Source organism: Toxotes jaculatrix, chromosome 11 (assembly GCF_017976425.1).
Source record: "Toxotes jaculatrix isolate fToxJac2 chromosome 11, fToxJac2.pri, whole genome shotgun sequence".
In the NCBI taxonomy this organism is placed as follows: Eukaryota; Metazoa; Chordata; class Actinopteri; family Toxotidae; genus Toxotes; species Toxotes jaculatrix.
Window position 1 is genome coordinate 7,412,751 of NC_054404.1, and position 23,451 is coordinate 7,436,201.

Below are 23,451 nucleotides of genomic sequence, written 5' to 3' on the forward strand. Positions count from 1 at the left end.
ACCTATAACCTATACAAGGAAAGGTGGTTTGGTGAACTCAGGACCTCATCATTTCTAAAATCCTGGTTTTGGCCCTGAGCTGAATTAGCACTAAACACAGTCTAAAATACAGCTGAGGCAGATGGTAATGTAATTAGTTTCATAAGTATTTGGTCAGAAATTTGAAAAACAAAACAGTCCATCCAATATTTGCTAAAATGTTTCTCTAAAAACCCCATATCAGCCTTATGGTGGTGCTACAGGAAAAGTTATGTTTGTAGATACAAAATGTTTTGCTAGCCAATCAAGTGAGTGAAAACTTTGACGTACTGCAAGCTCTAGGAATAAAGTCAGGAAATAAACAAAACAGGATTCATCCTCTGAGAGCCATGAATGTACAAAATTACCTGGTCATCCATGCAATATTTGTTGAAATATTTCAGTCTGAACCAAAATAGACCGAGCGGTGGACCGAATGAACAACAGACCAATATTGCCATCCCTTGAGCCACAACTGTAGAACTATTTCTGGCTAATAAAAATGCTGAGCAAGTGTGGAAACCATCTTTACATCCAGAGTTGTAAAAAAAGTTAAAAAGAAAGCACCTTGACAGTACGTTAATTAAAACTGTACAGAATCCGAAGGTCGTAGCTTACTCCCACACCTCCAGTCAAAGAAAGACACAGTCAACATTTGGCAAAAATCTATTAAGTATTTATTGTAAGTTGTTACATTTAGATTTCTTTCTCTAGCAGCACTATTTAAATTACAGATATTCAAGGGCAGTTACCATAGTTTGGAGATTTCTCTTAATGCAAGATGTCATTGTGTAAACGAAGACAGAGACTGAACCGTAGATCAAAATGTACCACAACTGAACACGCTGTTAACGTGACGGCAATTCGTATGAAGTTAAAGGCCGATGAACAACAATTTTTTGTGTCTTTTGAGGAAAAAAACAAAAAAAAAAAAAAACAATGACAGAAACAAACTTCCTGTTAAAATAAGTTAAAACAGTACAAAACAGAAAAATAGTGAACAGCTTCTTTTGTTTCAGTCACGCTTCAAAATGTTCAGTGTCTGTTTACAGAGTCTTCAGGTCTGTTGGTTACATGTCGATGAAGCAGATTATATGTGGATGATTGGTGGACCCACGACAGCAACGTGAAAAGACAAATAACAAAATGTGTTTCGTAAAGGAACATTTTGAGTCCAACAAAACATGTAATTTTATATTCCAACAATTCCTTTGACCCTTTCACATTGAAACAAAAGGTAGATAATAATTTTGGCACATTCTTTCCACCAAAGAAGCATTGTTGTTCTTAATGGGACAGTTGCATTGACCACTGTGTCAGGAAAATTCAACCTCGTTTTTCCTTAAATTTTTTTTATTTTATTTTTTTATTTTATAGCGCTCAATTTTTTTTTTTATTCAGTTTTTTCTTCTTTTTTTTTAAGGAATAGACATTTGGGAACTATTGATTCACTTTACTCACCAAGTGTTAGATGAGAAGACCTATACCCCAGTCTGTATGATAAATATGAAGTTGGAGGCAGCAGACGGTTAGCTTAGCTTAGCTTAGCAAAGCTATTTCTTGAATCAACATGGAATAGTCCGACACATGCTCCCCCACACAACCATTTTAAATAGAGATTTTTACACTTGTTTTTTTTATGCATCAAACAAGTGAGATAAAATTAGTGAGGTGGACTGTGCCAGGATAGCAGCTAATCTTAGCTAGCTAGTCCTAGCTAAGCTAATATAACCGGCTGCTGGTTGTAGCTTCACAGTTAGCGTACAGAAATAAGAGCATAATCAAACGACACACTATTTCTCCACACCCATCACAGTTTAACTACAGTTTCACACAGCTAGTGTAAATTTTATCAAATCAAGTCCACATTTGCTAAACTAGACTTGGGTGTAAATATTTCTTTAATCTTGATTCTACCGTCCTTGGTGAAAACTAAATTTACATCTGTATTGTACTATCATGCAGAGAATTGCCAATACCAACACAATAAATGTTCGTCACAATGTACAAATTTCTTAATGCTCAGTGCTGTTAATTTTGTGCCAGCTCTGTCTTGAAGTACAGATTTACAGCCCTGTAAGACAAGGCTAGATGAGATGAGTCCCTCCTGTGTTATTCTACAACAGAGGACAGTGTTTCATCAAGACTGGACTAATGAGATAGAAAAGTCTTTTCAATGCTACAGTTAAGAGATTCCTGCATCTCAGGGCGCTTTAGACAGCAATGCTAATCAAGGATTGATGATCAGTTTCCTTTGTTAAAATTCAAAGTCATAATGAAAAGCAATCAGATCCTTGGGCAGCGCGACCCTGAAGGCTAGGGACACAGTGCTCTGAGATGTTCGAGGAAGTTGCACAATCTATTGAACTCAGGAGCTCAGTCTTATTGGCTGCTGTTTAAAGCTCAGCTGTCATGTTATCATCACAACATTTTAAATCTGAAAACTAGAAGTCACATCTGCTTCGTCTCTCAAGATGAGGCTCTGCAAGAGAAATAAACTCCACTCCACGCTGCCTTGTTGACCATGAGTGACCTCAAGGATAAAATTTCACCTGCCTTGATGTAAATAAAACAGTCAGGATCTCAAGTCATCGTCAAAAGTTGTCAAGCAGCCAGTGAAAAACAGTGAAAAGTTGAGCTTGACTGACCAAAATTCTTGATTAAAAAGCCCGCTGCACTAGCACTGTCCTGGCAAAATTGTTCTGCAAGTCATGCATGTGGAAATAACCAACCATAGTCTATATTTGTTAATACAAAGAGGGTCCTTTAGTCATTCTGGTAATTCATGAGACACTCAAAACAAGAATTAAGTACCCATAACCTTCAATATTAGTGAAACATACTAGAAGAAAAATATGAACCTCTCAAAAGAGTTTCTGATATTTTTAATTGTCTGCATACTGCAGTACTTGAATACATACTCATACAGTATCGTTTATAGCAAATAACTGAATTATTTCATTTATTTAGCAAAAAGCATGCTGAATAGAAAACAATGTCACTTTTTTAGTCGCCTAAAGTGACAGGAAAATTCTTTTTTATTTTCACCTGCGGATCATCTCTCAACGACTGTGATCTATCTACACAGGCATGACAAAAACCAAGAGGCTTAGGCATCTAAATCAATAAAGAGAAAAGTGATTGCCTAAAACTTTTGAAAACCAACTTCAACCAGTTCCTGCACAAACATGATCTCTTTCCCAAAGTAGCACAAACACCTCTGGAAGAGGTACGAAAGAGACGATATGAGGGTGTCAGTATTCATATAGGATTAACAAACATCAATGTGATTTTTGCTTTAAAACGGGGGCCGTCTCTGCTCCAACTGCTTTAAACAGTGTTGCATGTGTGATGTTACAAAGAAAGTGAGACAGACAGCGAGACAGAAAGAGATCTTGAGGTCTGTTGTGAAGCATAAAGAGGCACCAAATCCAACTGAGGGAACACACAAAGGAACATCAATCGATAAACCTGTCGTCCCCTAGCCACGATGCACTGTGAGGAATTGTGGGAAAAATCTATACAACCTCAGCTCGAAGCTAAGAAGGACTCATAAGAACTGAGTGAATGGCCTCGTAAGTAAGTAACTCATTACTGACTTTTCTTACATTTTGCATTAGTGGAATATAGAATAGAAAAAAAAAGAAAAGAAGAAAACCCACTTTTACTGATGCATCCTGCATCAAAGCTACTGTATTCACACAGTGATAGTCTGACTGGATGTGGCTACACAAAGAACAAGAGGTTGAAGAATAGAAAAATAAGTTGCTGCTGTTTGCTGATGACATGGTGCTGCACTCATTTGATTGTACAAATTCACAACGGCTGTGCAGTGTCCACTGACAAACAACAAAAGGATAATCACGATAAAAATAATATTTCATGTAGCAAGTGGCATTTTTTTTTTGTTTTATTCATGAATTACTGGTTATAAAATGTGACTTGCGTATGGACAGTGCACATTTCAAAGGCAGGTACCATTAATAACTCAGCTTGTTTCCAGGTTTGCTTCGACTCAGCCCTTCAAAGTGAGACTATGTAACTTTTGCCAGAAGAAATAAAACAGTCAGACTCTTACAAATAAAAAGTTGAATTCATAAGCAGTAAAACACACCTTCGCTCAATTCAATACGCTCAGTAGTTTGAGCGTTGAAGCCTGACTTGGACTCTTGACTTTTCTCTGCTTCTGCTGCTTTTACACACTATTTTATAATTTGCCCTTTTCCCTAAACTGTCACTTGTGGCAACAATGGCCTTTGTTTAGCAAAGGTTACATAGTCTTGCTTTTAAAATGACCAAACTTTACAGTGAAAAAATGACAAGGACAAGCCCTGGATAACCCGAATTCCTTATTTACCTCACAGGCTGGGGCTGGATAACAAATATTGGTCACAGAGAGTCATGATGTGGTTGCTCCTTGAATAAATAAAGTTTTTCCCCCTCAGTTAGGAACTACTGCACAGGGTCAGCTACTAGTGTTGTAGCCTGAGTAATGAGAGTTTTTTCCTGACAGTCAGTCAGTCAACTTCTCAGTCAGTCGCTTAACTGTCAGTTGAATTCCAGTTGTCTATTATCATCGTACCAAGACTCCAGCACACAGCCACATAACGTCAGACAACAACACATTTATTTGTTTTCAGCAAGGTTTCTTTTTTATCATCACGAAGGCATATACTATTTTCTCTGTATATTACTTGTTTTATATATATTTATATATATAATATTTATATAGAAACAAAAATAAGCGTACATTTTTGCTGAATAAGATTGAAGAATATCAGCAAAGGGCAATGTAAACCATGGTCCATCTAAAACAGGTGAAAGGTGCGGTAGCTCGCCCTTTCCCAACTCACCCACAGTAACAGATTTGCATAGGCAAAAATGGGATTAGCCCTTAGACAGTGGATTCCTGAATTCTTTATAGAGATGCAAAATCTAGTTCAGCTCAACACAATTAAAAACAAACATACATACAAACAAAAAAAATAATGTTGACTAGGCCAAGCTTTCTTTAACCCCTCTGGTCATATACATAGTCATTTTTCTGTGCACATTTTTGTTTACAGTGTTAGGCTTCAAGTAGATCTAAAAACAACTTGTACATTGACAACTAGATGTGAAATAAATTAACCAACATGAGAGGTAGTGAAAAGCCTACAGAGACGTTTGTTGTTGTTGTTTTTTTTATACAAAGGAAAAAAAAATAAAACGTGTCAGTAAGGCCAAAGCTTCGCAAACCTCCTCCATCCCATCAGGACACTTCAGCTCTCAACCTCTTTTTTTTTTTCCTTTTTTTTTTTTTGTCAACAAAACCACAGCCACGTTTCAAAAACCCACTCACTTGGAACCCATGGTAATTTAAAGACAAAAATCTAAACTCAGCGATGGCACTACATCACTTCACATCATCATCATTGCTTGTAAAATCCACATTTGAAATGCAGTTATTAAAAATAAACAACCGTGTACTTTTCCCCACTGTGTAAAAGTCACAATAAATTAAGAGGAAAGGACGATAAGCAGAAAACCTGGGTTTCTGCTGTGTGTGTCCTTCCTGTAAAACACTCCCAGTTTTTAACTCATGACTGTCCGTTAGCACTGGGCAGAGACTGGTGCCAGCCTTAAACCTGCTGGCTTCTCCGCTCACACTGGGGACACTTAGCTCCCCACTGTTGCGAGTATTTAATAAGGTACACACATCTCACAATTTATAAATGTAAACTTGGTTTAATTGCACCATGATTTCATTATCTGGTTCTTGGTGAAACATTCTCGTGTTAATAACGGTATAGATTCAGCAACGAGGAAACATAGCTGTACTGTGCAGAAGAGGGATTTGTCTGCAAAGGAGCTTTGTGAGTGACAGGCATTCTTCTACTGACTCAAAAAAGTTACAGAGTTGTCCAAATGCAAACGTCTAAAATGCTTATGTTTCCTGGTGATGAAAACTTGCTCCACCGAGTAAGCGTGAAAATTGATCCTTTAGTATCAGAATTGGTTAATTACTCTGTATTCCTTTGCTTCTGATCAACTGGGCGCATGCATGCACAGCTCTTCTTTAAAGCAGCTAAGCAATATCAATCAAGCCCTTATGGATATTAATGTTGTCTGCATGTGAGTACTGTATTGCCAAAGGTTAAATAGAGTATTTTTTCAATGAGGAACATTGCAAAACTGTTGAGTGATTATTGGTTTAGACCTGCCTTCCTGACTTTACAGTGTCAATTTTACTGATTCAGTACCAATACTTTGTGACAGAGAGCTTTTGTAGACATGTATTAGCTTGGTTTTGAACTGGCAGTTTCATCTAGTTACTGCAAATGAAAAAAAGTCTGGAGGAAAAAATCAAAATCCCATGACTGAAAAGGACCTACATTTTGCTTTTTTTTTTTTTTAAAGATAAACTGAATTATCTGTTTCGGTATTTAGTTCCTCCAGTAAACCTTGCAAATTCAAAGTAGAGGCAGACAGTTTCTTTAATAATCTAACAGTGGCATTAAAACATTTGGAGTATCCTGAAAGTTGTCATGGTTAGTTATTTATAACATATCCTTCTGACAATTCAAAACCAAGCTAAAATAGTGGGACACAGTTTCAAATAGACTCTATTATCACTAACTACATCCAATTGCACTTCAGTATTCTTCTAGACATCCTGCATCGTCTACTACTGAATTTAATCTAGCCCAAACTTGGCACGTAAACTTCAGGTAGTTAAAGGAGGTGGCAACACGGACGCCTACATTTATCAGTGAGAAGTGGCACTGTTTCATTGACACTTTAAGACTGCACTAACCACCAAACCAAGGCTTCAGCTATCCATCATGTGACATGATGAATACACTCGGAGGCCCAGTTTATTAAAAAAAAAAAAAAGCATATACTGCACTCATGCACTTTCTACTGCACGTCCACAGGCCAGGAACAAAGTTTATGTTCAAATGTTCACATCATCAAAAAACAAAATGTCCTTTTATATACTAAAAATGTTAATGGGACATTTGGCAAGACCCCCTTAAAGTTTTTTTTTTTTTTTTTTTTTTTACTAATTTTTTTTTCTGTTAAGTGTGCAACTGTACCATACACACACATAACCATTATCATCGCATGCTGTCAAAGTCAGATTAGAAAAAACAAACCAGAGTGTGTGAGGGCTGGCAGTGGGATGGAGGATTAGCAAGGCTAGCACAAGATGCTAACCGCTTGCCTACAGCATGCCGAAACCTAGTTAGCCTTGTTGAAACGGCTAGCATGTTAGCATTTTTATACCAACCGTTGTCACTTGCTCTGGTAAAAAAAAAAAAAAAAAAAAAAAAAAAAAATCATCAGTGTCTTAAATGGGCAGCAGCTAACTGAAGGACTACCATACACTCTCACAACTTCATCCGCCGGAGAAACAGACATGCACTGGAATGACCGAGACTCCACAGCCTGGTGACAAGTCACATCTAATATCTCTTCACAGCATCTCTGACATCATGTTTGGCACCTGGTTCACATATCTGCAGCCAGATACTGGACAACTCCCTGGGCTGTTATATTACCTACAGCGTCTAAAGCTAAAGCCTTACAGACAAAGGCCAGGGCTAAACAACACTCTCAAATGCATCAGTGTCTGCTGCATCTCTTTATGTTCTCCAAACAGAACCAGCTTTCCATAGTGCTCTCTTAAACTCTCTTTTCCAGCTCAAGAATTTCAAAATGCAGATGACTATTTGTGGATCAATGTGGGGTTCTTTTTTTTTTTTTCAATTTTTTTCTCTCCCCCACATCGGGCACCTGTGCTTGTCAGGCTGTGATGGTCTGAGTTGGAGGGAGGAGGAAGGGGGAGGGAAAAAAGATGGGAGGTAGGGATTGTTGGACAAACTGTGGTTGCTTTCCAGAAAAACTCCAGCAGCGCTTGTGCTGCCTTTTCTTACATGTAAAGGCATTGTGATTTTCTCAGTGGAGAGATTTTTGTCTAAAGTTCATGAGTAATAATAATACACGTAGCTGCCCAACCACAATTCTAGCCCTTACTTCTCCCAGTTAAAGAATCCTAAAGAAGGAAAGTGCTTGGACGGACGGACGGATGGACAGGTGGATGGATGGATGGGTAGGTGCTGCTGCTGCTGCCTTTGCTGCAGAAGCCATCAAACCTCCTCAATAAAAAACTGCTGTAAGCTTAAAATTGGCAGAAGTGTACTTTTTCCCTTCACTGAACATAGACAGCCATACAGAGAGACAGGTCCCCTGTCTTAATACATCTCAATATTCAAAAACGGTTGCAGTCCGCGGCTTACATCGTCAAGCTACTGTAGAGAGAGAGAGTTACATGCAGAGCCAGTGCTTCTACTGGTTAAATGGGCAGAAACGCCCCAACTCCAACAACTAGGTGTCATGTTTGGACAGTAATGAAATTAAAAAAAACAAAAACAAAATTAAACACATCTGAGGAATGGGACAAAATTAGAAAAACAAAAAAATATGAAAGAGAATGAGTAAAGAGAGAGAGAGAATATTAAAGTGAGGGTAGAAAGCATGAGGTCTAAATATTACAGTACAGGAACAGTTGGCTTGTCCTTTTTGTCTCTCTCTTTCTCTCTCTCTTTCTGTCCCCACTGCCTGAGGAGTCCTTGTCCACAGGTAACCAACAGCTGGCCATCAGGTTGGCCCTTTCAACCAACAGCTGACACGTGGGTTGGCCAGTCAACCGAAACAAACAGCACAAATTGCTAGCAAAACAATCACTGGCCAGCATTAATGGTCTTAAACTGACCAATAACCAACCAGCAAAGGCCGACCTGGCTCCAGTGGAGAACTGGATATAAATTGCTTAAAAAATATAAATAAAAAAACAACCAGCTATCTTGGATGTCATTCAGTCTTTTCAATCAAAAAAGAGGGAGAGATTTTCCAAACCCGACTTCTGGCACCATAGTAGTATTTGAAGTTTAAGTAGTAGTCTCGTTGGTGTACGATGGCAATGAGGGAGGGTGGAGGGGTCTAGGTGTCGAGGCAGGTGCGCCTCCTGTTGGCCAGGAGGTCTCTGTAAACGGAGGAGTTGAGGAAACGGGGGAAGGAGTCGCGGTGCATCAGGGTGTAGATCTGGAGCTGGGCCTCCTCGTACATCAGGTTGCTGGGCTCGGCCAAGCTCTGGTTTATTCCTTCTCTGACCCGTGAGTCCAGACTCACCTGGAGTACGGAAAACAAATTCTGTTATTAGGATTCATCCTCTAGGGACCTTGAATGTCTACACCAATTGTCTCATAAGTTCATCCAATAATAGCTGAGATATTTTTTGTCTGGGCCAAAGTGGTGGACTGATCGAACAACAGACTGACACTGTCATCTTTAGAGCTACAACACTAGTATGGCCGAAACAGTCTGCTGTCACCTCTCAAGCCTTAATTAAAATGACTTAAGAGCACTTTGTTGGAAACAAGGTTAAAAAGCAAAAATGCATGTTTTCTTTCTCAGATTCTGTGGTGGTCAGTACCTCTTTGGGTGATAATATGGACACGTAGTCTTCGTATATGATCCTGGCCTTCTCATCCACCACAGAGGGATTCGTCTCCTTTTTCAGCTCTTCACAGGCCAACCAGAAAAGCAGGTTGTCCTCGCTGTACTCCGAGCGCAGGAACTCCCGGAAGACCTCCCGGCCCTCCAACGAGCGCAGCATCATCTCAAAGCTCCGTGACCACGACAGAACCTCCTCTAGACTGGGGTGTCTGCGGTTGGACATTAAAAACAAAAAAAAAAAACCAATAAAATAAAATGAAGACAAGAACGTGCATGGGAATGACAGCAGCACACAAACACAAACATGCAAGACTGGACTCACTGTTCTTCTGCAGCTTCAATACTGTCCATCTTGGTGCATGTCTGTCGTTCGCTCCTCTCCATCCTGTCTTCATTCCTGGATTGGAGACAAGAAATTTTTTTTCTTGCCAAAGTAAAAGACCAGAAATGTGTCTGGCAGTTAAAATGGATACGTTTGAGTTATCATTCGATTAACTAGATGGAGAGTTCCAGTTATATTCAAATTAATTTTCATCCACTTTTATTTACGTATTTGGTTTTAAAGCGGTTTATGTAGGCTTGATGGACCACCCCTGAAACTGTTCAACATCAGGTGAAGCCTGTCACAGGGGGTCAATATAGAGAATATAACAAGCAGATAAATCCATGATGAAAGCGACGATTAGTCGTTAGTTGTTAGCTGTTAATCGCAGATAACGTTGCCATATATTCAAAGTCAATAAAACAATAAAGCTTCAGTGAAGGCCTTTATGTAAACACTTGAAACACACACGGTAGCCTCTCTGTCTATCGCAGCTCAGTCACACTTGCCGAGTCCACAATGCAACACACACTGAGCTGTCTATTTTTGTCCCACCATGGAGGATCTTTCCTTCCTCTTGCTGTCTCTTGTCAAAGTCCCCATTGTGCGGCAGTAATGGGCTAAGCTAGCCACAGCCCCCGGGCGCCCTCACAATACAGCTAAATATACAGGCTGTTCTTCACAGCTGTTTTGCATGTGATGTGTGGATGGAAATAGAAGGCACCCCAACCAGATAAGGGCCTTGTGTGAGGGTGGGTGAGGAGGAGTTGGAGGGTATGGGGGTGGGGGTGGGGATTGGTGAGCGTGTAACACTTTCATACACACTCACCCTCAGTTTCTAAAACTTCACCGCAACGGTGATCTCCGAGACGAGATCTCCTGTGATTCACAGACTGTCATAGATCTCTACCGTTTGACTCGATATGATAGTAAAAAAAAAAAAAAGAGAAAGAAACACAGAGGACATTCAGTGATTTACCTATAACTCATACAAAGGTCTCAGCTGTGTAACGCAAACCTGCACTGAAAAGGCACATTATCCGTCCCAGCCTTCACACTAACATAAATAAACTTTTAGGGTACTGAAGATCGTTTTCCAGGCTCATTCTGGAGACGCCGACACCGGCGTTTGATTGAAAAACTCACAGCGGAGTCACAGAGCACTCACTACCCAGTCCGCAAGCTGCCACCACTTCAGATGAAGTGGTGTGAAAGAAGCAGCACATTCACCATTCACTGCCTGAAAACAATGTTTCATTCACTCCTCTCTCCGGGCAAGAGTGCAGCCACAGAGAGGCAGCTGTAGGAGCTGCACAGCAGTTACTGGTTTTGGTGCCTTGCTCAGGGGCAACGTGGTGCAGTGAGTCTTTGTGCACATTTCTGAACAACAGTGCAATTTCCAAGTATTAGGACACTGACACGTTTTATTATTGTGTTGGTTGTGTGCTCTTCAGTTCGAGGATGTAGGAGAAGGTATATATTAAATCTGCAACTTTTGATTATTTTCATTATCAATTCAACCACCCGTTATTTTCTTAAGTAAGCATCACATAGTTTTGGTTTGTAAACCGTTGTAAAATGTTACAAAATGTAGTTTAACAGAGTTTAATTTCAGATCTAATGGACTCAAGCAAAAACAATGGAAACTCTGCTTCTTGCCTACTATTCACACACTGAACTGTTGTTATTTAAACACAGTAATATGGAAAAAATGTAAATACCTGCCTTGCATTATTATTTTTTTTTCCCCATAGCATTTGCTTCGCAAATAACAACTAGCTCTACACTGGATGACCATCCCACTGAGATTTAAACTTTAATAGTTTCAAAGTCCTTCCCTTCTTCTTTAAACCATCCCACCATCTCATCCCCTCTGAAGTAGCTGTGTGGTGGTGTAGTAAGACACTGGGTTGAAGCCAGTGCATCCGCCACGCTGAAGTCTCTGTTTACAAGCAACTGAGCCAATGTCTTACACCTTATCAAATGCATTATGCCCCCAAAAAATAAACATGTCACTTCAAATGAATGTCACAGAACTTGTGTGCTTCAGTACTGCTGATGTACAGTGAAGGAGAACCTCAACCAGCACCAAAATATACGAACTATGAAAACTAGCATGCCCTGTTAAACCTGCTGGTTAATTCACCCCAACACTGTCCATGACCAAGGTGAGACAGAAAACAGCGTAACACGGACTGCAGCAACACTCACTTGGTCTCACTTGATGGCTGTAAATTTTCACCACTGCATAGATTTGTATTATCTGTGCTAACATTGGTAGAACTTACAACAAATGACATGCGCAGCGCAGCTTATGTTGTGCTTTGTGCAGGGAACTCCCAGTTTTCCTTATCTGAACCCAGGGTCTAAAGACAGAGGAAGCCCTCTGAGGCAAATTTGTGATTTTGGTCTATATAAATCAAACTGACTGAACACCAGGCTTCATAATTGTTCGACTGTTAAAATATGGGTTGGTTTGCAGGAAGGCTTAATGGCTTCCAGGCTGGATCAGGCCCCAGCGCTGCGTCGGTATAAAGTTGAATTGAGTTGAATTTCTAGGGAGCTCAGCAGCAGTGTAAGATCACAGGTTAAGCAACAGGATTAAGGGCAAGACCAGCTGTTTGTTGTTTCAGGCACTGGGGGAGAGTTTTTTTTTTTTTTTTTTAAATGAAGAAAAAGAAATAACCTATAAATGCAATCTATGTGGCAACTCTAATGATATAATGATATAATGTTTAAGATTATTTTAAACTGGGAATCTCTCTATATGAATTTATGATCAAATATGTTTAATTCAGACACTCCTTTGGAGAGATGGTTAAATTTATACTTGTTGTTCATAAGCTCTCCTTTGTTTAAAGGCAGCTTCAGATAAACTCCAGCCAGGGCCTCATTTATGTTTCCAGTTAATCTCCAATTTAAAAAAGTTACTGGCAGCTAAGAAAAACTGGAAAGTCACCAGATGACACCATGCCACACAGCTGCTACAGCCTTTAGGCCTTTGCTTTTTGTAACGTGCTCCATAAAGAGGCCATAATGTATTTAATGACTGGCAATAAAGTAAGTAAATTAACATTAATTTATATTTATTAATTTATATTACCACTTCAGCTTAAAATCAAACATGACATTTTTTACGAGTGAGTTTCTGACTCTTGAAAGTACAGTACAGAAAAGTAGTATAATATTTCCTTACCAGAGACACTTGCAGCAGCCGCACCAGCAGAGGCAGCAGGTGTTGGGTCGGGGCTGTCCAGGGGCCTGGGGTGGGGCCTCGATGTGTGCCGCCTGCCTTTTTCTCATCTCCACTCCACTCACACTCCGGGGCTTCACAATGAAAAAAAAAAAAAAAAAAACAGTTAAATACACTTCAAGTGATTAATAATGTAACAGAGATTGCAGCTGCAAATTTGCCCCCCCCTGGTTTTACTTTTGGCTCACCAGCAATATATCTTATTAGAGGGGGAAAAAAAATACAAGAAACTGTGTTTGAATGTGTTTGAAAGAGAGATGAAGCGAGAGAGAGCACTCAAGCAGGACAGAGAGGATTCCCTTCCTTGTACAGTACGAGGGTTTCTGGCTTTCACTCGGCTTTGATAGACACTACACATACATTTCAGTGGGCACAGACACAGACAGAAGAATCGGGGTCGACACATCACGTTCACAGACAGACACACGTGCAATTAATACACAAATTCATGCACACACGCAGACTCACATTACCGCAGCAGCTCTTTCTGCATTCATCCTCTGCCTTGCCACAGAATGTGCAACATCCTTTGCACAGGCAGAACATGAGGCTTTAAAAAGTGATACACCGGAAAAACTATGTTGTACATATGTGCTCCTTCTGTTCCATGTTAACCCTGTGGTCACATGAATGTGCTGCAGCACTGTGGTTTCTGCTAAAGCTTTGATGTTTGTGTTTTCAGAAGTTCGCTCTTTAATGTATGAGACAAGCAAAGAAAATGCACCCTATGTGGTAACACTTCAGTCGACAGTCAACATGGCTGCGACTCAGACACAGCAGCGCTTTGTACTAAATGCTAATGTCAGCATGCTAATATGCTCACAATGACCGACCGTGCTAACATGCTGACGTTTAGCAGGCACGAGCAGCTGAGACTGATGGGAATGTCATTAGTTTTGCAGATATTTGAAAGAAATGACACTAGTTTAAAAGTTAGTGGATCGCCCAAAGCCACTGGGGGACACACAGAAGACCAACCAACACACAGAGCCATCTCATCATTTTACTGCTGAATTTTCCTCCAATAATGATGTTTACCTCCATAGTACTGTAAAACTGGCTGCCTTGGGTTTCAAAGATTTGTTATAATTTCATAAAATATCACTTTCAGCTGCTGCAAACTTGGGTATGAACTGTGCAAACTGTGTTTGTCAAAACTTTCCTGAACAGTTTAGTGCAGGGGGTGTCCAAACTGTTCCACAAAGGGCCGTGTGGCTGCAGGTTTTTGTTCCAACCAATGAAGAGCACACAGTTTGACCAATCAGCTGTCTGAAGACTGAGATCAGTTGATTAAATGAGTCAAGTCTGGTGTGCTGCTGCTTGGTTGGAACAAAAACCTGCAGCCACACGGCCCTTTGTGGAACAGTTTGGACACCTCTGGTTTAGTGAGTCTGTTATTTCTCTGCAGCTACCTCATCTAGTTTACTGTACTTAAGCATGGTTTGACCTGGACAACTAACTCTGCTCTTCCTAAAAAGTCTCTGTGGACAATCCTGTGCAGGTCATCGCCTGCGGTTGTCCTCGGCCTTTACAGACACTTTGAAGGTCAATGTGCCAGCAGGCTCAGCCTTGCAGGTAGGAGGGATGTGAGGAGCCACTTTAACATCAAATAACAGCCGTTACAGGCAAACACAGCACCTTTCAAGCCTAAACAAAAAAAACACTACCTTCTAAGAACTCATTCTACATGAGATGAACAGTATAGTCTAGTAATGCTATTTTTCATCTTCCTCCAAGAAGGAGACACTTGGTTGGCTTCTTATGAGCTACATAGGCCGGGAAAACCCGTATCCCACTGTGCAATAAGCTTAAACTGGCTCTCACCCAGAAACACCAACAATCAACATTTACAACAGGAAACACTACAAAGATCGGCTAAGAAGAGGCTGTCATGTCAGAACTAATTTTTCTCTTGTCACCAAATAATGAACACAAATTCCACTTCACAATTTGGGGCATTTACGCTTAATCTCACAGAGGGATTCAGTGTTAAAAAGCCACTAATTAACTGCTGTCTTGTAGTCTGGGAATCAAAAGTATCAATACAATCCATGAAACAGAACCCTTACCTGTAACGTCATGCTTCAAATTAAACTCCTCATCAAACAAATAAAAATAACTGGGCTCCACTACCAACAGAGGAGCCTTCTCTCTTCTTTCTCGCTCCCTCTACTCTGCACACAGACACGCAATTTACTACAATGATGATACATGGCAGGTAAGGCTGAGAGGACGTGCCTGATATGCAAATGTCGTCGCCTGACCAGTGGAGTGGCCATCAGTTATTCAGCGACAAGGCAGCATCCGTGGAAAAACAGGCTGCTGGATGCAAACGACAGTGAGGGTACGGCTTTGTTCTAAACCCGGAGAGGGAGGCCGCATTGACAGGACATGCAAATATGGAGTGGAAATACAAATAAAATGAGATGAGAGGGAAAAGGGACCACAGAACACAGAGCTATATGACCCGTCATATACGCGGTATTCTCACGAGCCCCCTCACTTTTTCCCACATTTTATTAATTTAGACATAATTTAAATTACATGTGGACAAGTTCAAAAATCAGCTGAAACCCCCCCAAAAAAATCAGGTTATCAGCCAAAGGATGAGCCATAAATAAATTAAGAGTCTGTTAATGGCTAACAACACACAGGCTAAAAATCCTGTTGTATTGTTAAGCATTCATCATGGCACTGCACGCTGCCATCGTGCCGCTGTGGGCTGCTGGCAGTGTTGCACTATTTGACTGACAAAACGTGACCCAATCAGAGCTTCGAACCTGCCCCGTCATCATAAATGTAGCCCAGGTTTTCATTTAGGAGAGTTTATGTTTTTTTTCCTATGCAGTCTCTCGGATAATGTTGCGTTAAAGGTCTACTCTTGTGTCATATGAACAGATATAAACTTTTACAGAGCTATGAACAAATGTCAATCATACTAATAAGAACAGAGGAGGAAGCAGTTTATTGGAATATAACCTGAGGGTTATATTCGTGGAGGGTGGAAACTGGCACAAAAAGAAGCCTGTATTGTTTTTACCCAGCCAATTAAATAAAAAGTAACCCAACTGGGCGGAAAAACCACCCGATCTGGCAACATGTGCTACTAGTCACAAACTGAGCTCTTTCACATTAACAAGCTGGGTGGAACATTCATTCATAATCTCCCACTCGTAGACAGTCATCCATGCGCAGCGACAGGTTATGTCAGTGAGAGCTCGAACTGAGCAGGACTCCTGGCCAATGAGTGATGCAGAACTGGGAGTGGATCACGCTTTTGTGGGAGTTTTAATATTTCTTTACTGCTTTTCTGTCCAAACTTTCCTCATCTCATGTTTTACCAGTAAAAAAAAAAGTTTTGTATCTTGGTTTTCACTCCATCAAGGAAAATATAGGACCTGACCTAAAGAGCTTTACAATCAAGTATCTCAGTCTAATCTCAGTCTTAGTGGAGTCAAGTTAGCAGTAATACAGCTCATACACTGGTAACACAGTAAGCTGTGTCAGATGCAGCAGTCTGTTACAGAAGCTTTTGTTAAAGTATTTTTACACTGTACATTAACACATCTAATGGAATGAACTAACAGATGCCTTATTAGTGTTAATCAACCCTAATAATTAATAATAATAATTTTGATAGTTGCAGGAGATGTAAAACTGGGCCTATTTCACTTTGATTCTCTTGTTTGAGCAAACATATCCCAAAAAGTGTTCTTAACCACTGAGTATGTTACCTAAATATTACTCAGTGTCATAATTTATGATTTTTTTTTGTTTACTGAGCAATAAGAGGTCCACTGTGAGAACACAGCGGATGCACTGAGGTGCAGTTTTGTTCTTATTCTATGCCTTTCAACACATATGAGGCAGATAATGGCCTGGTCTTTGCTCAGTAATCAGTTGATTAGTCAGGCGCACACCTGACTAATCAACTGATTAGTCAGGCAACTAAGCGCACAGGTGATCTAAGGATGCATCTTAGTTCAATCTGAAATGTCTGAATAGATGTGTGACTAAGGAATTTAAAACAATTGCTTGTGTTTGCACTTTGTCATCATGGGCTGAAAAAAAATCTGATTAAACTTGTCAAAGAAGAATAAGAACTGGTTAAAGTAAGTGAATATTTTTCACTCACATTATTGAGCAAAACGTTGGCAAAATTTAATTTTTTAGCTGCATGGTGTTTTACATTATGAGACATTTTACACCTCATTAAGGAAAATGTGCACTGGGTCTTTATGAATTCTTTTTCTTTATCTTCATCTGAAACTTTTTAAACACAAGTGGGTGGATGACTATAATCTCCCTCACATTCAAACGACGTAAAGTTGGACGTATAATGTCTCCTTTGGACACTATAACCAACAGGAATCGCAGTCATACAGGACAGAAGTCAAACTTACCATGAATTAGTGAGTTCCTAAAAACAGGTCAGACAGAGCAGTCATGGCGTGAGGTAATAGGTTGCTGGACGATAGCAGGCTGGTTGACAGAGTGACTGACTTGTGGACTGTCTGAGCGACTGTTTGGCTAATGGACTGGCTGTTTGGCTTGCTGAAGATGTGGGGCAAGGCAAGGAGGTTCTTTTCACCACAGAGAAGAGAAGTTACTGGTCTCACCATCCCTGACCGAGTGGCACAGAAAGGGACATGAGAGCTGAGGTGAAAGTGTAACTACTTCCTCTCCTTGCTTCCTTATTTCACTCGCTCCTTTTGTTTCTCTCGCCGTCGCCTCCTAGGCTTCCTTGGATCTCGGCGAAAGGGTCATTTATGGACTTGAGAGTACAGGGAGCAGCTAAAGTACAGCATCTGAAAAACACACAGAGCAAAGAAAAACAGGGTTTACGGTCAAAATCAGGACAGAATCAAAAAAAGAAAAGGAAATTTTCTATGGTGACAATGGTGAGGAAATATATTTGCTGCAGAACCTTATGTTCAATACACTTAAAACTCTGTCACTACACATTATAAATCTATAATGCAGACTATACTGGATCATCAGTTTTTTTTTTTTTACTTTGCTTCCTGCTCATCAAAAAGTGAGGATTTGATGCTTTTCTGTTCTATATCATTGAAAACTGAACATCTTTGGGTTTTGATGTACGTTTTTCTAAGACGTTTCAATGTGCTTGGGAAAACTTTTTCACCGTTTATGACATTTTCATGACTAAACGTATCATCAATTAACCTTATAAATAATTGACAGATTAATCAGTAATGAAAACAATAATTTGTCGCAGGCCTATACTGTTTCTAAACTGCCAACATATATGCTGATACTAATATATATATGTGATTAGCTAAAGGATGTGGTCAAAATGAGATGAAATAAACCAAATTAAGAAATGAATGAGGAAATGAACCAAATGCAGCAAATGATAAATGACACACTTAAACACACATCATGAAAGGGATTAAGCCTATCACTGGTCCCACAGCCCAACGCTCAATCACAGGGAAATGGCATTTCCTGGTTTTCACATGGAGCTACCATCCCTCCCATATGACACGACATGCTTTCTCAGTACTGTTCTACAGTAAAACCGTTCCCTTAGTGAGTGAAGCATCAATATCTGCTCATGCCAGTTTAAACTGGTTTGAAGACAAAAGTTTCCCTTGTATATTAAAAGTCTATGAAGAATGATTTTGCATAGCTGTGTGCAAAGATAAGGCTTTTGTGTTGTACTTGTGAGATTTTCAACTGCCTGTTCCCAGGAGGAAGAAAGCAAGAGTAACTTTAGTAACATGCTTACTAAAAAAAAAAAGAATAGAATTACGAAAGTGTTAGGGGGAGCATTCGTAGGATGCCTGTCTGTCCTGTGTCTGAACCACAGCTGAAATAAGTAATCGATTAACTGATTGGTCAACTGACAGAGAAATAATCAGGAAATATTCTGAAAATCGAGAAAAGAGTTCAGACAGTTTTTGACTATTAAATGATTAAATCATTTAATGATGATTATAACAAACGTAAATGCAGCTGGGATCCATATCACATCATCACACCAATACAGCAACTATATCACAACCAAAGAAAAAAGCACTGTAGCTGTCTTAGCTCTGCAGTTTCAATGAGAACAATCAGGATTTCACTCTTTATATCTTCAGGGACCATTTAAGTGTTGGTTAACTCTGCCTCTGTAGACACTAATACTGTAGTGTTTCAGTGTTTTTAATATATAGTAGCGTGCAAATGCTTTAGGCCCTTTAGCTGTTTCGATTTTTATCCATCACACAATAACAAATTCGATGTGCAGCCTGACAAGAAGCCCAAACATACAGGCAGAGTCATAAAGAGCTATCTTCAGAGCCAAGACGAACAAGTCCTGCAACAGATGGTCTGTTAACCAGTAAATAAATACTATTATTATAATTTTAGTGCCTAAAACGTTTGGACAGTACTTCCAAGTAAAATATCTCTACCTCTACAACTGCACTCTATTAAGCCTCTCTGAGGGAAGAATAAAAGCTGAATGAGATGAATCAGGAAGTCATCCAGGATGTAGTGTCAACATAACCTGGGCTCCTCTGACTCAACACAGCCATGGGAAACTGTAGTGTGGGTGCTGCCTCAGCTGTGCACGACCCGATCTCGTTCCAGTGCATGACTTTAGAGGAAAAGGGTTTAAATAACTCTGTTCGGTGGCAAAATGAACTGGAAGGTGACAAGACAGTGTATGGGTGGAGGGTGCTGTCGCAGCACTGGATCTGTTGCATCTGCCTGAAAGGCCCCTGCATTTCTTCAGATGAGAAGTAGGCAGGCTCATCGGACCCTGCTCTCTGCCTCTGTGCACTAGCTCTGCTGGCTAGCTGCTGGGCTGGGTGTTTTGCATGGTTTCTTCTGCAGCTGTCCGAACCGTCTGAGCCCAGCGGCTGCAGGTCCGAGAAGCCGGGAGAGGAGGGGATCCCCCTCTCAGGTGGCACCACGGAGCGATAGCGCCGTTAGAGAGAGTGGGGGCAGCGCGGTGCTGACTGTCGCACCGAAATTTTTCAGGAATCAAACACCACCCACTTTCTTCTTGCTAGCTTTAGCCGACAGCCTGAGATCCGCTATCTCTCGCAGTGAGAGGAGGCGGTGGCAGCTGAGCAGCAGCTAGCGTCGTGCTAACGTCAGCTAGCCATTCCGTGTGGAGCATTAGCGCAGAATAATCAGCATCTTACCCCTTTACGCTGGGCTGTCAGTGTCCTAGGGTGATAGGTGTGAAAACGCGATGTCCCGATGCTTATTTAACGACATCGTAAATGGGAATCCTGCGGTGTAATGTCCATCGCCGCTGTTTTTCTGCCATCCGCCCCACTTCAGCACCGAACGCCGCCGAGCCCCTGGATGCACTGCGCAGGCGCGCTGCCACCGCTGTTCTGTGGCTGCAGTCGGCGAGAGGATGCACGGCTGAGGCTCCACATACAGTCTAACGCACACACAGGGTCACACTACAGAACATAACAGTGAATAGAAACAGTGCTGCATTAAACATCACATATTTCCAGGATAGACATGATCGCAAAAACCAATTTAACATATTCAAATTTCGTCTGTCTTAGAGAGTAAGTTCGTAATAAAGTTTGTAAGCCCACTGTTCGTAGCAGAGGAAATTTATCCTAAGATTAGAGCAGTTTCCTTGAGGAACAGTCACTTCAGTTATGCCACATAAATTAAACTGGACTTGGTTTCATCTCTCATCCAGGAGGCTTTTTCAGTTCTGGTGCCTTCTCAGTGAAAATCACTGACCTTCTCCAAGACTGCACTTTGCAGATGCGATGTCAGTTTCTGGAGTAACCGCTAAGCCTTTTCATTCAGACCTTCAGTGCTGAAATGGACCTGTCTCACTCTCTCATTCAGTGTCTGGCTCTGAGCCTTCTCTAGGACCATTTCGGCTCTGCGGCCTTTCATTGTGGAACCTAGACGTGGGCTGTTTGGTATGAGTCTGTGTTGTTGGCATCTTGGGTTGAATCGTAGGTGGTTGCTGTAGTCTGCAGTTTCCCTGGCTGTCCTCTCATACTCCCATATCATTCTGAGAGTGTCCATCCCAAAATGCTTGCTAAGGGAAACTGAAGAGGTCTCATACTTCATGGCATTTATGATCATACCACCAAATATTTTACATTCTTCTACATGATTGTCAGACAAACCGCAATAACCTGTACAGGGATGTGGTTCTCTCTAGCATGTTGCTGAACTCCGAGACCATGCGCCTGTGTTTCATGCAGTAGAAAATAAATGTGAAATAAAGATAGAGAGACAGATTACAAAAACACCTCCTCAGTAATCTGTTTTAAAATTGGAAATCATTTCATCTGAGGGCAAGCAGCAAGACCTGTAAATGCCTGTTCGATTCTTCACAGCTGCAGGAAAGTACTGTAGAATTCAGTGAGAAATCCAGACAGCTAGTGGCAACACAAATTTGCCCAAGTATTCCTTAAATGTAAAAGATTCATCAGTAAGTTAGGACTTGAGATACATGTCTCACTTCATCATACTTTTCTGTAGCTTATTTACATGTGTCATCTGCTCAGTTGAAGTCACATTTTCAAGAATGACAAGAAGGATGTGTGAATCAGAGCCTCTCAGTTTTTAAACTGGATGTTTCTCCCAGTCAACGTACTGTACATCTGCAGCAAGTGCATGAAGCATCAGTGGTGATGACTGTTCGAACAATATTTTCCTACTGTTAACACAAGGGGGCATCAAAACTCTGCTCTCTCTCTCTCTCTCTCTCTCTCTCTCTCTCTCTCTCTCTCTCTCACACACACACACACACACACACACACACATTACTGCAGCAGTGACAAATCTGTATGTGTGCAAATCTACCTGTTAACACTGCGTGAAAGAAAATGACAAGAACATTACTACAGCTACAGTGACAATTAGTGTCTTTTAGCTGTCAAATAACAAATTTAATTGCAATAATAATAGGCCAGGGTGCGTAAAGACACCTGGTTTGGTGCTTTTCACATCATTTCAAAAGGCGGAACTGTTTCTGAAAACTAAAAGGGCTGCTTGCATGAAAATCGGGCTGGAATGGATGTATTTAATCAATAGATTTACTGTCTGGTTGTCCTCCATCTTTAGACATGCTCAGCATTTAGATACGAGGAACTGGGACCAGAGAAGATGATCAAAAGGTCATGTGAGAAAAGCCAAGATGGAGCATGTGTATGTTCCTTGACACCGTTGGATCATTAATACTGATCTGAAGTGCCCTGGATCAGCTCCTGTTTCCTTTCCGAGGAGGACTGCACTGATTTGCTTGAAAAGGTCAAGAGCTACAAAATCACTACTCTGCTTCATCATGGCTCTCAAACATACAGCAGTGAGTCCTAAATAAGACATGTGTGTGTGTGTGTGTGTGTGCGCATGCAAGGGATTACCATAAAAGTACCAACGTTTGAGTGCATCAGAAGCCATTTGCTTTAAACTTGCAGTGGATCATGATTAAGATGGGTGAGCATTTGTATGTTTGTAAAGGAATCGCCATGTGTGAAAGAAAGAGGAAAACAAGAATAAGTGAGCCAGTATGCCTCAACAGAACTGTCAAATGGTTGGAGCTTTGGATACCCCGTGCCACCCCACACCTTTTTGATGTAAGAATTGGGAGGGCTATGTGCGACAACTTTCTAAAAGCTATGATCTGACATTTATGTAGTGACTATCCAGGCGTGGAGAGGTGACAAAGAAGCCAGAGTCTGACCTTCTCCCTTAAACCTTTTATTTTCTTTCTTTACACATTTTTTGTCACTGTTCAGGTGTAACATTCAACCCTTTCTGTAACTTGTCGAAACCGACGAGCCAACATTCACTTTCACCTCAGAGGTGAGAAGGAAAGAAGGGTTTTCATGTTATCAACCAAGTGGAATACCATGAATGTCTTCCAGAAGCGACTGTCTGAAAATGTGCGCCATTGTTAAGAATAAACACACAAATCACTGATGGTTGAGGAAAAATAAGTATATTGCACAAAGGCACCTTACAACCTGAAACCAAGGGGAGACCTCCTCAGACAAAAGATCAAGTGTGATGTTTTCTTTAAGACAAAGCTGAAGGCCATTATGGAAGAAAAAGCCTTAGCTCATCACATCTGGAACGCATTAGCATGATATTTGCACGTTCCTCAGTGACCCACATTCCAAAACACCTCAGTAGAGACTTTGCCCTAAAGGCACACAATTATGTGTGTGAATAAATTATTAAAAAAACACACAACAACAAATGATTCATACTTATTGTAGCTTCACACTATCACCCCAGTGTTTAAGCATTGCTGCAACACTTGATTTCCAATGTGATCAGACAACATATTGTGCAAACCACATCTTTTCTAGTGTAACCTGACCCTTAGAGCCCACAGCAATGTTAG

General features: G+C 40.7%; 1 protein-coding gene across 1 annotated transcript; it reads right to left on the reverse strand.

Moving 5' to 3' along the window:
* Positions 1-5,284: 5,284 nt before the first annotated feature.
* On the reverse strand, positions 5,285-20,405 carry rgs17 (regulator of G protein signaling 17). The gene is made up of 6 exons (XM_041050444.1): positions 20,255-20,405; positions 17,498-17,902; positions 13,038-13,168; positions 9,842-9,916; positions 9,497-9,728; positions 5,285-9,192 (listed from the first exon to the last, which is right to left on the reverse strand). Exons 2-6 carry the CDS (start codon positions 17,498-17,500, stop codon positions 9,004-9,006), a joined length of 630 nt encoding a protein of 209 aa, XP_040906378.1. The 5' UTR covers positions 17,501-17,902; positions 20,255-20,405; the 3' UTR covers positions 5,285-9,003.
* Between the last annotated feature and the right edge of the window lie 3,046 nt (positions 20,406-23,451).

Bases quoted from the DNA above. Each gene is read 5' to 3' on its own strand.
- rgs17 (XM_041050444.1), bottom strand. The intron at 9,917-13,037 runs GTAAGGAAATAT...TCTCCAATCCAG, and splicing joins GGCTGCTGCAAGTGTCTCTG to GAATGAAGACAGGATGGAGA. The intron at 9,193-9,496 runs GTACTGACCACC...TCCGTACTCCAG, and splicing joins CCATATTATCACCCAAAGAG to GTGAGTCTGGACTCACGGGT.